Genomic DNA, 15,456 nt, shown 5'->3' with positions numbered 1-15,456 from the left:
CTCAGCCTTGCTGGCATCCTCTTAATATTTACAACCAGATGCAGGTTTCATTTTTGGAATAATAAATTTTCAGAGTAGTTTTTACAGTTATAGCAAAAATTACTGATTTGGTTATACTGTTAGAAATACATAGACAGGTAATTATGAAATTATTGTGAGGTTTAATAAGTTAACTGTTTACATTCAGACAACTTTCTGCTGAATTTTATTGGAATGAGAAAAATAATAATTTCCTTAATAACAATTTAAACAATTTATTTAGCTAAAACAATAACATTATAGCATATGTTTCCATGTTTGTTAACTGATGTGGTTAAACCATTTTTTTAAAAAACAAAAACTTAGACTGTGTTAGAGCACACATGAAAAACTTAAAACAAATCCTTATTTCTTGATGAATAGCCTTTGGACTATAATGTAACTTAAATACAAAACTATCTTTAGAAAGATTTTTCTTCCAAAAGCATTTTATTTTAAAAATGATTTGAATCAAAAAAATCTGATTTTAATTTTTTTAATCTGATTTTTTATTTTTTTCAAAAAAAATCATTGATTTTTTAATCCACCCTGGTTTAACCATTACTGTATCCTTAGCGTGAAATTCTGCAGCAGGTTTGGGCAGAAAGCACAGTGCCGAGACACTATCCTGGTCATTGCAAGCTTTGGTCTAGAATGGATGAAGTATTCTCTTCCATATCCGCCTTACAACTAATAGCTGAAGGGTTGCTATCCACCCAGGGTCCTTCGCCCTCAGTATCTAGGAAGGGAGGGAATCAAATCAGTCCCTGAGTTGGCTTTCTTTTCTTCATAAACACTCAGCTGGAAGCCAACACACAGCAGTTTTTTTAGTGTCTACAGGAGAATAGGGATAGTGGAAGATTGGCTTCAGAGAGGAAGGGGGAGGAGGAGGTGATTCCTAGTTCAGCCCCAAGCAAATCCAAGCAGATGGGAGTAAGGGCCTCCCATCCAAACTGCAGCAAGAAGGGAGAAAGAAGACTGAACCATATGGACACTATGTTGGCCAGGCATGGTCTTTAAGGCTAGAGAGACCCTCATGTGGGGTTACCATGATGAGCTCCTTAGAAACTTGCCCAGAGACAGCTGCTCCTTGTCCCCAGTAAGGGGTAACCTGCTGAAAGAGCACCAGTTGCTTCACCACAAACTTCATTGGGTATCCACGGAGGTGGTGTTCAATTTCCCTTGTTTACCTGCCACTAAGTTTCTTAAGGCCTTGCCAAACCACTGCTAATGACACTGTAACCTTAGATAAAATCCTAGGCACTTTTATGTCACCTCCAGCAGAGCTAGTAGTACATGGCCTGCTTGACTTGGCAACAAAGAGAGCTCTAATTTACCTTTGTAATGCTCAGGACCACATCGATTGATGTGGCAAGCGGGCTGGCGGAGCCTGTCAGTTGACACCCAACCACCTCAGGCAGGGTGAGGGCAACTGGCAAGCCAAGCATGACAGCTTCGGTTTCAATTCCACCCACACCTGGAAGGAGACGTTACATCACTTAAAACAGCTTGGTAACTGGCAGATTCTTTAAAACTTCGAAGAGCATGCTAGAAGTATCTTCAGAAATCTTCTTTGTCAAAAGTCAAAACTGACTACTGTAAAAGATAACCCTGTATCGTCCCCATTTTAACCTGACTGGAACACACACACATGGAGCTGCCTTTTAGGAAATATGTTGGAAAATCAGATATAAAACCTCCAGGTCATACTGCCCCCCAAAAGTGCCTCCCCTCCACACCTTCCTAGATTTTAGATAGCACACCTAGTTCCAACATTGGGGTTTTCTTTCATTTCAAAGGAAAAGCCAGCAGTCATTACACTAGGTTGCAACAGCGGGAAGAGAAAGGATGAAGGACCAATGTGTTGGTACAGCCAAAAGACCAGCAACTTTGGACCTCTCCTTGTCTTCAACATTTTCACACCAGCTGGTGATTAGAACTAAGAACTTATATCAGAGTCTGCCTATTTCCTCTCCCCAGCCCAATCCATTTTCTTTTCGTGTTGTGCCTTTTTAGATTGTAAACCAAGGGCAATGATGAGAAATTTTATTTATTTTTATTGTTAGTGAACTATAAGCCATTATGGGGATCTTTTTTGGTTGAAAAGCAGGATAAACATTATTTAAACTAACGTTGCATTGATCATAAATAAAAACTGAAATGGAAGGTGAGGTCACCTTCTGATGGGTTAATGAAGAGTTTCCCATCTTTGTCTTAGTAAAAGAAAGGAAGCTTTCTCTCCTCTCAAACTGTCGGGGCAAAGGTTTCCTTCATGAAAATAACTTTAGATTACAGAAACTATAAGGATTAAGGCTGCCTGTACGCAGCATGATGTGCTGTGTATTATGCATAGCTTTAGCCTCCATTATGTCATGTAGTATTTTATACTTCTTCTCATACTTTCAAAAACGTAGCAGGTTACTCTCTCCTAGCCCCCAGGTAGCAGTGTCTATTTAGATTTATAACCCATTGTACCCCCACAGAAAATGGAACTAAAAGAGAGGGATCAGGAGTAAAACACAGAATTTCAAAATACTGAACAAATAAGCCTCGCCTACAGAGGGTGGAGGGGACGCGGGTGGCGCTGTGGGTTAAACCACAGAGCCTAGGACTTGTCGATCAGAAGGTTGGCTGTTCGAATCCCCGCAACGGGGTGAGCTCCTGTTGCTCGGTCCCAGCTCCTGCCAACCCAGCAGTTCAAAAGCACGTCAAAGTACCGCTCCGGCAGGAAGGTAAGCGGCATTTCCGTGCGCTGCTCTGGTTCGCCAGAAGCGGCTTAGTCATGCTGGCCACATGACCCGGAAGCTGTACGGCGGCTCCCTCAGCCAGTAAAGCGAGATGAGCGCAGCAACCCCAGAGTCGGCCACGACTGGACCTAATGGTCAGGGGTCCCTTTAACTTTACCTTACAGAGAGTGGATTAGTTGCTCTAAATACAAAAGCAGGGAAGCTCTCCACTGAGCCACAAACAGGTATGTACAGTGTCTTTGCCTGCCCTGCCCTTCCCTTCCCCCTCCTTACTCGTACAGGAACACGGATGTTAGGGTGGGTGAGGAGTCAGGTACAGCCAAAGCCTAATATTTTAAACAGTGAGTCTTATTTTTTAATTATTAAAGTAGTCTTTTTAAAAATTCATTGGGGGTCTGTTTAATCTCAAGACTGAATTAGTGAAGTGTGTTTTTAAGCACACAAATAAATAATAATAAAATAATAATAATAGAGCATCTTTATATTTTCTCACACTTGCAACTTTCCCCTCTCCACCCAACTATCACAATAGAAAATGTTAAGGAGGAAATTAAAATAAAGAGGAAGAAACTGAAAACTAGAGATGTAACAAGGAAGAACATTGTGAACTGCCAACTCATCTTACCCCATCCCAAGATTCCTAAGCCGTTCACCATTGTTGTATGGGAATCAGTGCCAACAACGCTGTCTGGATAGAGGAAGTCTTTAACATCAAATACTACTCTTGACAAGTACTCCAGGTTCACTTGGTGGGCCATTCCTGTTCCAGGAGGAATTACTGAGACATTCCTGAAAACTTTGGAACCCCACTAGAGAGAGATAAAAGGGGTGGGGAATTAAGATAAGTGATCTTCGCACTCTCTGAACCAAGCAAGCTTTAGCAATGGCAACTGTAAATGAGAAAAGGTACATCAGGATTTATTATTTTTTAACCAACGCATCCCATATCTACTGGGTAAAGAAAGGCAAACTGCTGAAAATAAGAGTGTCTCAGCAAGTATTAGCATAGGAGAGAACCTACATAGCTGTCACAATTCATAAGATAATGTGCCCCTTCACAGAGAAAAATTAGAGCTTCCTGCACAGGTTAAAAACTCTGCTGTTCTAGGCATGATCTGTCTCTCCATTATACCTTTCCTGAAGTATGTCAATCATAAACAGGAGTTAATTCGAGAATGAGTATGCCATTTCATGTTCAATACCAGAAGCCTCCTTTTGTTCTCTTAGTTAAATATTCTGAAAGAAAGGGGGAAGGTTCAAAACTGATTGCAGAACAGACCCAAGCAGATCTCCACCAGACCACTTTGTGCGGTTCTGCCATAAGGTTCTTCAAACCAACGTACCTTGAAAAACTGAAGTCTCTCTCTATTTCTACCAAATTCCATCTCCTGGTTTTTTAACACTGTTTCCGGCCTACAGGGAAAAAAAATCAAACCCATATAAACATTACTGCTTTCTCTCCTAATATTTCACTTACAGTTGAAAACTGAGAAGTCTGGAACTGGTTAGGAGAGGCATTTTAACTCCACATGAAATGGCACATGCCTCCTCCACATTCCCTCTTTTTTAAACAAGGCAAGGTCTCTTGTAAAGCATGCAGTGAGTGTCTATCATGTGGCAATAAGCACTGCTTCAGATCGCATGGGGCAAGCTGGCTTTAAAAAGGTTAAAAAATAACCTTGCTATTAGAATGATGCTGCCATAAAGGGAAGATGTCCTTTCTAGCTACTGTTCTTAGAGGTAAGTAACCTCGAGCAAGAAGCAAGTAAGAGTCATGTTATGCATGATAAGAAAACCGCTTATCTTCATATCTTGTTACTGCAAATTAGAAAACCAGTAAGGTGACAAGTCAGGCATTAAGAAATATATCTGGAGGTATTTCTACGATGCCTGTCCAACAATTGTCCTCCTATATTATGCTTTGCTTAATCCCTGGCAGAGACTGAATTTTACTGCATGTGGCCAATCATCACGTCTTTCAGAAGAATGTTAAATGGATAGACCGAATCTGGCTTCCTCTCGTGGTTTGAAAAAAAATAAACAATGATTGCTGGATCACATGTGAATGATAAGACAGTCCTCTGGTTCATTTCCTCCCGGTCAGGGAATGGAATAACAGCATGATTTGAGAAGCATGTACCAGCACACTTTCTTGTTCATAGTAAACAATAGTCTGTCTTACCATTCTATGTGAACCAGGCCTTCATGAAAGTTCTCCACTGAGAATATACACATATAGAAACTCAGCTAGAGCCAGTGTGGTGCAGCAGTTAAGAGTGTTGGTCTAGGACCTGGGAGACCAGGGTTCAAATCCTCACTCAGCAGTGAAAGTCACAGGGCGACCTTAGGCCAGTCACAGTCTCTCAGCCTAACCTACCTCACAGGGTTATTGTGAGGGTAAAATGGCAGGGAGGAGAACTACATACACCATCCTAAGCTCCTTGGGGGGAAAGGTGGGCTAAAGTGTAATTCATCAAAATTAAAAATAAGTATCTGCACTTTGGAAGCAGCCCTTACAATTCTTACATCTGGCAAAATGCCTTAGCAGAAAAGCAGATTAAACCAGGCATGTCCAAAGTCTGTTTTAGGGGCCTAATCTGTCTGACCCGCTGGTCGATTTAATCTGGCCCCCTTTGAAAAAAGTTTGGGCACCCCTGGAACAAACCCAAGAATGTCTAAATATGAGGATAACTTTGTAGCTTGATGGTACACTGTTGTGCTGCTGTGAACCACCCTGGGGTCGTTGGATGAAGGGCAGCATAAAAGTGTAATAATTATAAATATAAATAAATAACATTCAATAGGCTAGTAGACAATGTGGTTGTAGGATTCCACCATCCATGGCACCGTATGGACTGATCTGAGATGTTTTTAAAAAGAAATAAAAAAAGGGAGTGGCCTTTAGAATAAAAACATTATTGCCTTGTCAAGCATTCACTGTGGCAAAAAAAGCAAGACCTGAACTGTTATAGGCAGCCAACCTGCCAGTTTTTGATTGCCAACAAGTTACAACTTAAAGTATGGCAGTGTTTAGTGTTAGATAAATCAGTGCCTGATACTTAACATGCTCCATGTTAAACTTGAGGGATGTACTGTTATAGAGGAATTGGAAGAAAGCCCTAGCAATGGCATGGATGCTCATCTGCACAAAGAAAGCAAACTGAAAAAAGGAGAATTGGAGAAAAAAAAGTTACTCAGGCACTGGTTGAAGATGAAAAGGACACAGCGGAGGCGTGTTCTCAATCTGCACAGAAAGTGGCCCCGAGTTACGACCAGACTCTCCATCACATGGCCCTCTGCAGCTGGACTGGCCCCTGCACGGTAGCTTCCGAGGAGCTTTAAGTGGAGAAAGTTTTGGTGGTGGCCTCTGTGGATCACCACCTCCAGGATTGGGAGTGTTCTGTATTGCACTTTAAAAAGAAACAGAGAAAATAAACCGTTTTAGTTTATCAAAATCCTTTGAATTACTAGAGATAAACTAAATGTAAAACATATACATTAAAAACTCCAAACAAAGCAACACTAGAATAGTGAGACCACGTTTTATCTCTCAAGAGATGAGAGATACTAATGGTTTGGTAAACTTCAGCAGGCAGGCAATTTCAGCTAGGAGACATCCACCATGCCTCTGTGTCTCACAGAACTGGCACCTGGGTGGTACACTTTAGAGCAGGGGTGGGCAACTATGGCCCTTCATCTAATTTCACGAGGATGAGAAGAAGGAGGGGAGAGTGGAGGGGGTGGAAGGGTGGCAGAAAAGAAAGGAAGTGGAAAAGGGATTGCCCATCCACTTTTGGCTCTGGCTCTGCTTACCTCCAGTATGCAGCCCTCAATACAAGAGAGTCAGTGTGGTGTAGTGGTTAGAGGGGCTTGACTGGGAGCAGAGAGTAGGAATTTCACATACATGAAGCGACCCATATTACACTATAACTGCTACTCAAAAAGTAGAATAAAAACAAAACAGTTGTACAATAAATACCATTTACTGAAGTCAATCTGCAAAGAATGGTCCACAGTGAGATCTGTTGGGCAGGCAGGATGAACTTTTGTAGGATCCCCTCCAAGATTTTTCACAGCTTCCCTCATAGCGGCGAAATCCACTATTGCAGGAATTCCACTAATGAAAATGACCAATGTAAAAAATATTTAGCTGGCATACAGAATAAAGATCCTTTAGAGCCAATGGCATGGGCCCCATACTGGTTAACACAGCCTTAGTAGGTCCCACATGATAGCTCAGAAACACTCAGGAAAACTTTTATTTTATGCTACAGAATATCCTTGCACTGAATGACACATAGTTTGGAGAAATACAGTGGTGCCTCGCAAGACGAAAATAATCCGTTCCGCGAGTCTCTTTGTCTAGCGGTTTTTTCGTCTTGCGAAGCAACCCTATTAGCGGATTAGCGCTATTAGCGGTTTAGCGGCTATTAAAGGCTTAGCGGCTTAGCGGCTTAGAAAAAGGGGGGGAAAGCGAAAAAAATTGCAAGACTCGCAAAGACATTTTCATCTTGCAAAGCAAGCCCATAGGGAAATTTGTCTTGCGAAACGCATCGAAAAACGGAAAACCCTTTCGTCTAGCGGGTTTCTCGTCTTGCGAGGCATTCGTCTTGCGGGGCACCACTGTAGAAACAAACCACAGACTTGCACACTGCATCTTACCCTATTCACGTGCTATTTCAACTCTCAGTTTCCTGTTAGTCATAACATCTGTATCAGCAATTATTGCTTGTGGCTGCTTTCAAATCAAAACTGGAAACCCAATCAAACCTCCAGTTCTGGAGCGCATACACAAACAGATGTCATAACTCTGCTTTGCACTAAGCAGAAATTGCACAAGAAGGAAAATAGAAGTATGTGAGCCTGATTTGTTTCTACTCCTCTAAATCACTTTGGATGGTTGTTTGGTTGTATGTTAAGGTGCACATCGGAGTCTAATGAGACCTCTGTATCACCTTAATTCTCAGCACTGGCCAGCCAGACGACAATGTTGCCAGCAATTTCAAGACAAAACTGTCAACAAGAGGCAAATCCCTGGCAAATTGCTTGCATCAAACACCATCCTTAATACTGAGCCACTTGCTACATGAACCTAAGTTATCTAAACCTCCTCCTCAAGTCCAGTCTGATTAGGTCTGGGTACACTAGAAGGCAATGGGCACACCTACTCCCTGCATTTAGTACAGTATAAACAGATCAAGTGCATACCATCTTGTTGCTCTGACAGAGCTGAGAACATTGGGTCTACCTCTTGATGGAGTTTATTTTTTTACATGGGATTCTGAAGCACACCGTAATCCCTGCTAGTATTGATCCAGTGTTGATCCAGCCTTTACCATTAACATGCTCATGCTTGACACAGGCCCACCTATGGACATGTTTTTGAAGACCTAAATTTCTTCCTATGGTTTTCAAGTACTTACAGCAACATATTCAAATTCTTCCTGCTATGTCCATGCTGCTATAACCAATTTGCTAACTAGACATGCAAATGATTAAAAGCACAATTAATTATATGCCAACCGTGTTTTGCATTACACAGAATTCATGTCTGAGACAGAGACCAGATTAAAGGAGTAAGAATTAACTGCTACTGTTTGCTGCTGCACTTTGAAGGTTTACATTTTTAAAAAAATTGGTCGCAAGCCACCTTGATTTAGATGCAAAGTGATCAGGACACAAATCCAACTAACAGGAATAATACTGTCAACACACAACAAATAAAATGCTTAGGCAAGGGACAGTAGCACATCCTTTATATGCAGGAAGTCCCAATTCAAGCCTTGGAGCCTCTGGGTAAGGCTGGGAAAGACCCTTGTCTGGAAAGCAGCTGTCAGTTCATGTAGACCAAGCATGGGGAACCTCCGTCCCACGGCCTAATGAGGCCTAGCCAGAGTCCCAATTTGACCCATGAGGGTTTTCCCCCCATGCCATGCCCTGTGCCAGGTGTAGGGCAGGTAAAGATGTAGCTGCAAAAAGCTCAAAGTGTACTTCTGATCGTACCTTAAGGAAGCAAGGCACCTTTTAAAATTTGGAGCCAAATGCAAACCCTATTGGGATCAATTATACTCCAGAGTTCTTGACAGGGAACTGTGAAGTGGAGCCACTGGCTGGATCCTATTCCCCATGCCTACTGAGCTTGACAGACTAATGGCCTGACTTGATATAAGGCAGCAGCCCATATTTATGTATGTGGAAGAATGTCCCAATTGTGAAGAAACAGTAAAGTCATTAGTGTGAGATGGGAACTGAAGCAGAGATGTCCAAAAGTCCCTGCCGCATATGTAAGTATCTTGAGACATAGACAAAGCAGAGTCGTCAGTGAAATGATACCCCATTATTTCAATCACTTTTCCTAAAGAGACATTCATTATGTAGATCTGTTGCCAGTATAAACCTACATGATATCTGAACTTCTGACTCTCTAAATACTGTGTAAGTTCCACCCTGAACATTTAGATAAAGCCTGCAGTGCTTGAAGAATGCATTAGACCCAGCTAAAATATATAATGAGGAAAATGTGTCTTACGTAAAGTCTTGGAGAAGGACTCTGGCAGGACAGAAGGGCACTTCAACATTGTTCTGTTTTTCTTTCCAGTCCAAAATGTTCATAGCATCTTCTTTTTTCACTAGGAAGCCATCACAGTTGCGGACAGCAGCTTCCAACAGTACCCGTATGGAGTAAGGCAGGATATCTGCACAAAGATAAAGTAACTGAATTGGTCAAGTTTGGGACGGATTCACTTGTGTATAGGCTACTCCCCAAATGTGTTTTTCCCCTCCCTTCTGGGCCTTCACATCTCTAAACAGAGCCTTTAAAATGATGTTGATAGCTTTATCAAAATAGCACTACAGCTGAGTGCAAACTATTCTTGGTAGGAAAATTAAACAAATCAAAATAGGATACTTATTTGCACCAATCCCCCATGTAAGTGAGCTAGAACCCAACATCGCACTTTTATTATTGATTAACAACATGCATAAACTGATATATGGTGGTCAATTGGTGAAAGTAAATTAAACTAAACTCGTATATTTCAGGCTGTCCAGAGCTAGATGGAATTCTGGAAGTGGTGGTTAGTCTGTCAATTTCATTTGCTAGTCTTTGAGATAAAAGGGCTCCAGTTGGGGAAGGCTGAACTAGCTCAACAGGGTCTCAGTACCCCTGAGTGTCACAACAAAAGGCCAATAAATGCTAGGTAGCACGGAATAGTTTTCTTTATTGACAAAGATAAGCCAGCAAATGATGCTGCTTAGTTGTAAGACAGATCTCCTTGATATTGTGCTTCTGGGCTTTTTGTTGTGGCAAGAACATTAACTGACATCTTGAGGAGGCAAAGATTAGTACAGAGAATTGTTCCTCTGACAGATATGGCTAAACCAAGGGACTTGGTCTCACGTGGCCGGTAAAATTTTACTGCTTCAAATCCATGATGTTAAGTCCAGCATGTGGCAATAAAAAGATTTCATAAAAGTATTAGTGTCAGGGTAGGGTGAGGAGAGAGAAAAAATGATAATGAGACTAAGAAGGGCTCAGATTGAAAATCTAGGCAGATTAAAAGCAATGGGGGAAATGTTAAGATATTTCCCTTGGAGTGACCAATATTTTAGATGCTGTGCAGCACAGCTTATGTCTATTTTCCACCTTCAGGGAATACTTCATGCACTGACTTGCCCGCTGGAATCCGGGTGCACTTGCTCATGAACTCTTTCACACAGCAGAAATCAGGGGGTAAAGCACACGCTTTGTACTCAAGAGGTTCAATCCCTGGCATTCCTACAGATCTACTGCCAGTCAGTGAAGACAATGCTGAGCTGGACGGCCCAATAGTTTGATGCTGTATAAGGCAGCTTCCTGGGTCTTTATGATTCTGGGGCATGTTCTAACATGCATGTGTTCACAAAGGGCATTTGTGAGGATTTTACAGCAACCACCTCAGGAGATAGCGGTTACCCCATTTAAAAATAATTCACAATGTAAAGTTGCAATAAAGTAGACTGACACAGCACTAACTAGCAAGTTTAACAGGTCCGCATACTATTTTTTCAGCTCCAGAGAGCACAAAGTGCTGCTGCAGGGCTCACTAGCTTCATTCAAATTAGTTGGGCTTTACAAGGCAGACAGCATGATTTCACTCTCATTAGGTGATTCATCCGAAGGCTAACCATGAACCGGCAAATGTGTTTTAGATTCAAACGGCCAAAATTTTGTCCTTTTTGCAATTTCCTCCATTTAATTAAGAACATGGACTTTATGCAAGACTTTTTAAACTGAATCCCAAAGACTTTAATAATTATTTTCAACCTGATCAGTATCTACATACAGTTTGCCCACAAGCAACACTCAACTTTCAATACCGTATTTTTTGCTCTATAAGACTCACTTTTTCCCTTCTAAAAAGTAAGGGGAAATGTGTGTGCGTCTTATGGAGCGAATGCAGGCTGCACAGCTATCCCAGAAGCCAGAACAGCAAGAGGGATTGCTGCTTTCACTGCGCAGCGATCCCTCTTGCTGTTCTGGCTTCTGAGATTCAGAATATTTTTTTTCTTGTTTTCCTCCTCCAAAAACTAGGTGCGTCTTGTGGTCTGGTGCGTCTTATAGAGCGAAAAATACGGTATTTATATAGCAAAACCTCAGAATGCATCAGAACAAAAGGAGTCAAATGCAAGATTTGGCATCGATGTTTTATTGTGTTTTTAATATTCTGTTGGGAGCCACCCAGAGTGGCTGGATGTGCGGGATATAAATAAATTATTATTATTATTATTATTATTATTATTATTATTATTATTAAAGGCATGTGATGCAACAACCTGACTGAAGCAAAACAGGCCTGGTCCATGCCTGGCGGGCAACTGGTTGGAAACCCTATGCACATGTAGTGAGTTCCATAACGGAAGGCAGGATAAACATGAAAAACAAGTAATTTGAGCAATTAGTATATTTTTTACATTAATTACCAAAGAGAAAGCAGATAGAGAAGTCCCCCTCCCTTATAATACTAAATCCAGAGGTCATTCAATGAAGCTGAATGGTGGGCAGGGGTGCCAACTTGAATAAATATTGGGGGGGGGGGTTTCCAGGTAAGCTCCACCCCACATAATCTATCACAAGACACGGCACCCACCCCCATTTGAATAGCAATGCCCATTAACTTTGGGAGGCAGCTCCCTCAAATATTTTGTGGGGGGACAAAGGGGCCTCGGCCCCTAGGAGTCGGTTCCTATGATGGTGGGACATTCAGGACAGAAAAAGATGTGAAGAACTTCACACAGTACACAGTAAAATGGAATTCACTGCCACGTAATGTAGTGATGGGCACCAAGCAGGAAACAGCCAACCTCAGTACATCAGGTGCTGGGGAACACAAGTAAGGAGAGTGCTGTTGAGCTCATATATTGAGCTCATGTAAAAAAATTGGTCAGAATCCTGAACATGGCCTCTTTTTATTGCTCTTACAAGTTTCCTTGCTCAATAATCAGGGTTCTCATGTGCCTTGAGCAGCAGCAACCAGCAACAATCAACACTCGAGGACAGCACCTCGGTGTCTGGTAGACTAGCCAGACTGCAACCTAATTGCCTGTTTTGACACATAACAGGGAACCTCCTGAAAGGTGACAGCAGGCGTTTGGCCAGTTGCTTAGAAACCCAGTGCTGGGCTGCTGGGTCTCTGTCACCTAGCTTCAGTTTGGCTCTTGCACTGTTCTGTGTCTTGCCTAACTTCCCTGTCTCTTTTCCCCACAGCTGTTCCTGTGAAGGGGGGGGGGGGACATTGGAGACAAACCCTCCCCTGGGCACCTTGCTTATTCCTAACCCTAATTTTTTCAAGAGTCTGCCTAGTCTGAATTCCTGGTGAAGGACTATGCTCTCTTGATCCTGGTTGTCTTCTGGTAGCCAATACTGACCTAGAAGAGACCATGGTAAGGCAGCTTTATATGTTCATAAATCTGCTTTTCAAAGGCTATAAACAGCAGAAACTGTTTGCGTCCATGTTTTACACAAGATAACAGTTGCAGGCTAGCGACAGCCACGCTGAACAAAGTGATAAAACTCTGGGAATACGTATTCTGCAGTAAATGCCAATGAACTCGGCAAGACTTACTTCTGAGTAAACATACATAGGATGGCTCTATAAAACTAAGGCAATTTTAGAGCTCTGCAAAGGTACATCAAAAAAAGCACTGCACTGTTTAATATTTGTTTAAAGTAAATAAGAGATACTAGAGGCCTAGTAAGAAGAGTGGTTAAAAGTAATTTTTTATAAATATTTCGTATTTATTTCTTTATTAATTTTCTATACAGTGGAATCTCGGGTTGCGAATGTGATCCGTGCGGGAGACACATTCGCAACCCGCAAAGTGCGATTTAGTGCTTCTGTGTGAGCGCCGAAACCCGGAAGTAACCCGTTCTGGTACTTCCGGCACGGTGCTCAACCCGAAAACACGTAACCTGAAGTGTCTGCAACCCGAGGTACCACTGTACTGCCCTTCACCCGAGGATCACAGGGTGGTTTACAGTATAAGAACTGCTTCAGTAATATGTCTATCTGATCCACCTTGTCTCATAGGTTTTGTTTCTTACTATGTTATGTAACAAATAAAACCTATGAACCAAGCAGTGGTGTGTAGTCAGTGGACTAGGGGGACTAGGCTAGTCCCCTAAATGTTCCCAGTAAATTGGAGTATTACAGTACTGTACAGTATTAAAGCCTGGCGCCTCCTTCCTGAAGCCCAGGAAGCTTCTGCCTGGCTTACGGAGGGAGGTGCGATGCTCACACGCGTGACAACCTGCTCCACATCACCCTTGCAAGCTGGTGCCTCTGGCCTTAACTGTTCCCCTAGGAAAAATTTCGCTGCACACCACTGGAACAGAGGCGGATCAAATAATACATATTACTGAAGCACTTCAGGTGAAACACTTTTGTTTTGTAAACTTCACTTAAACTCTGCTTGAGTTACGTGTCCCAACTGCAGTTACCATGGAAGCTATGACATCCATCTAGAATTTTAGCAATATGCAATAAGGTAACTAACTGTGGAACCCCAAGTATGTTTACTCAGAGGTAAGTCCCAATATGTTTCATGGACTTAATTCCTATTAGGTTTGTTTAGGATTACAGCCAAATTCTGCTCAATTGTTCTTGTTTCAGAAAATGACAGTTAAAGGAAAGGATTTGAGATATTACCCAGTGAGTGCTAATTTTAATAAAATTTTGCAAAAATGAATGGGGCGGGGGGGCTTGGGAGTCATGGCTATTGGCCTTGTACGTGCCAGCAGCCCATCAATGGAAACCAAACAATGCATACAAAAATGTTGCTTTCCCCTACCCCACTTGCAGGAACGTTAACTATCTTCGCACCATAACTAAGTTGTATTCTAACAGAGCTGTGAGGAACTTCAAAGAGATTGCTCTGATTTATGTGATTTTCAACTAACTCAGTGATAGCTCTTGTCCATTAAGGCTGAAATCCAATAATGAGTTAGATGAGTTTGAACACTCTGAAATCAGTGGACATAAGAATTCTGAACTCTACATAGTATTGAGCTTCATGTTATACTGGATAACAGAATTTGGCCTCGTCTCAGTTTGTTAGAAGTGTAAAACATGGAAATAAATTCCTGAAAATAGCTAGTCTAGATTACAAATACGTGGAGCAAGGCCCAATCCTAACCCCACAAGGGAGTAAACTCCATTGGATTCAATACTGCTTGCTTCTGAGCAGGCAGGTTTAGGACTGTGCTATTTATGCATTAGATGTAATCATCTCCATGGCAGTGTGATCAGCATGTAATAGTGTCTTATATTAAGCCATATATTTCAAACAGTTCTGAAGAAAACCAGAAGTGCATGCCAACCTATAGAAAATCAGCATTTAAAAATCTTATGTAATACAATATTGCAGGTATCACATTATTAATGAAGCCATATTAACAAAAAGACAATTAAGTGTTACCGTATTTGGTGCCTCCCAGTTTAGCAACATTGTAGAACTTCTTGTCTGTTCTGTCATTCAGTGGTTCAATTAAGTGCTGGAAAAGGCGCTCTGAAAGACAAGCCATACTGATGATTAATATAATATGTTGTTATAATATATATAACTGATAATAGCACAGATATGGAACAGCAGAAGAAGGGAAGTAACTATTGACAATGACTTCTTGCCAAAAGAAGACAGGTATATATGATAAAAAACTACAGCTATAATTCTATTCACATTTACTCCTAGGTAAGCACAATAGATCTAGACTGAACAGGAATGCATATTAACCAGCACTGTTAGAAACTCACATATATAAGCTAGGTGCTAAATGGCTCCTTAAGTCAACGTTACAGTCACCAAAACGGAATGTCTAGTTGCCATTTTTGGGTAAGATGGCTCTAAAGTCTTATTTTTCAAATGATTGAATGGCTGTGACTGATTCTCAGTTAAACATCTATATAGTTCAGATGACAACCCTGAGCTAGGTAAAGAACTTTGAGAACTTAAAGAAGTCACTTTATCCAGGGACAGTCCATATATTGGCCTATTCCTACCTCTTTTTCTTATTCATAATGTAATAATATTCTTCACAACTGTGAGCAGGACAGTGGGGTGGGGTAAGTGAAGACAAGCGACAACAATTTCACTACTCCTGCACAGAAAAAGCATTTTGGTTCCTGAAATTCATTCTGATTGCACAGAAAAAATA

The 15,456-nt window shown here is 41.5% G+C and overlaps 1 protein-coding gene across 2 annotated transcripts in view; it reads right to left on the bottom strand.

Annotated features, from left to right (window-relative positions):
* IREB2 (iron responsive element binding protein 2) overlaps window positions 1-15,456 on the bottom strand; it is a 37,673-nt gene that overhangs the window by 18,625 nt on the left and 3,592 nt on the right. The window contains exons 2-8 of one of the 2 annotated variants that reach the window (XM_081019866.1): window positions 14,721-14,810; window positions 9,295-9,460; window positions 6,745-6,882; window positions 5,960-6,175; window positions 4,109-4,178; window positions 3,391-3,574; window positions 1,356-1,495 (exon numbers count right to left, since the gene is read on the bottom strand). In XM_081019866.1, the coding sequence (XP_080875992.1) occupies window positions 1,356-1,495; window positions 3,391-3,574; window positions 4,109-4,178; window positions 5,960-6,175; window positions 6,745-6,882; window positions 9,295-9,460; window positions 14,721-14,810 (1,004 nt within the window). Of the gene's footprint in view, window positions 1-1,355; window positions 1,496-3,390; window positions 3,575-3,897; window positions 3,986-4,108; window positions 4,179-5,959; window positions 6,176-6,744; window positions 6,883-9,294; window positions 9,461-14,720; window positions 14,811-15,456 lie in introns of those variants that run through there. The other variant, XM_081019867.1, reaches the window with a different exon arrangement.

The sequence above is a fragment of the Podarcis pityusensis genome (assembly GCF_964106645.2).
Source record: "Podarcis pityusensis genome assembly, chromosome: 9".
In the NCBI taxonomy this organism is placed as follows: domain Eukaryota; kingdom Metazoa; phylum Chordata; class Lepidosauria; order Squamata; family Lacertidae; genus Podarcis; species Podarcis pityusensis.
This window is presented reverse-complemented; position numbering and strand designations above follow the sequence as displayed.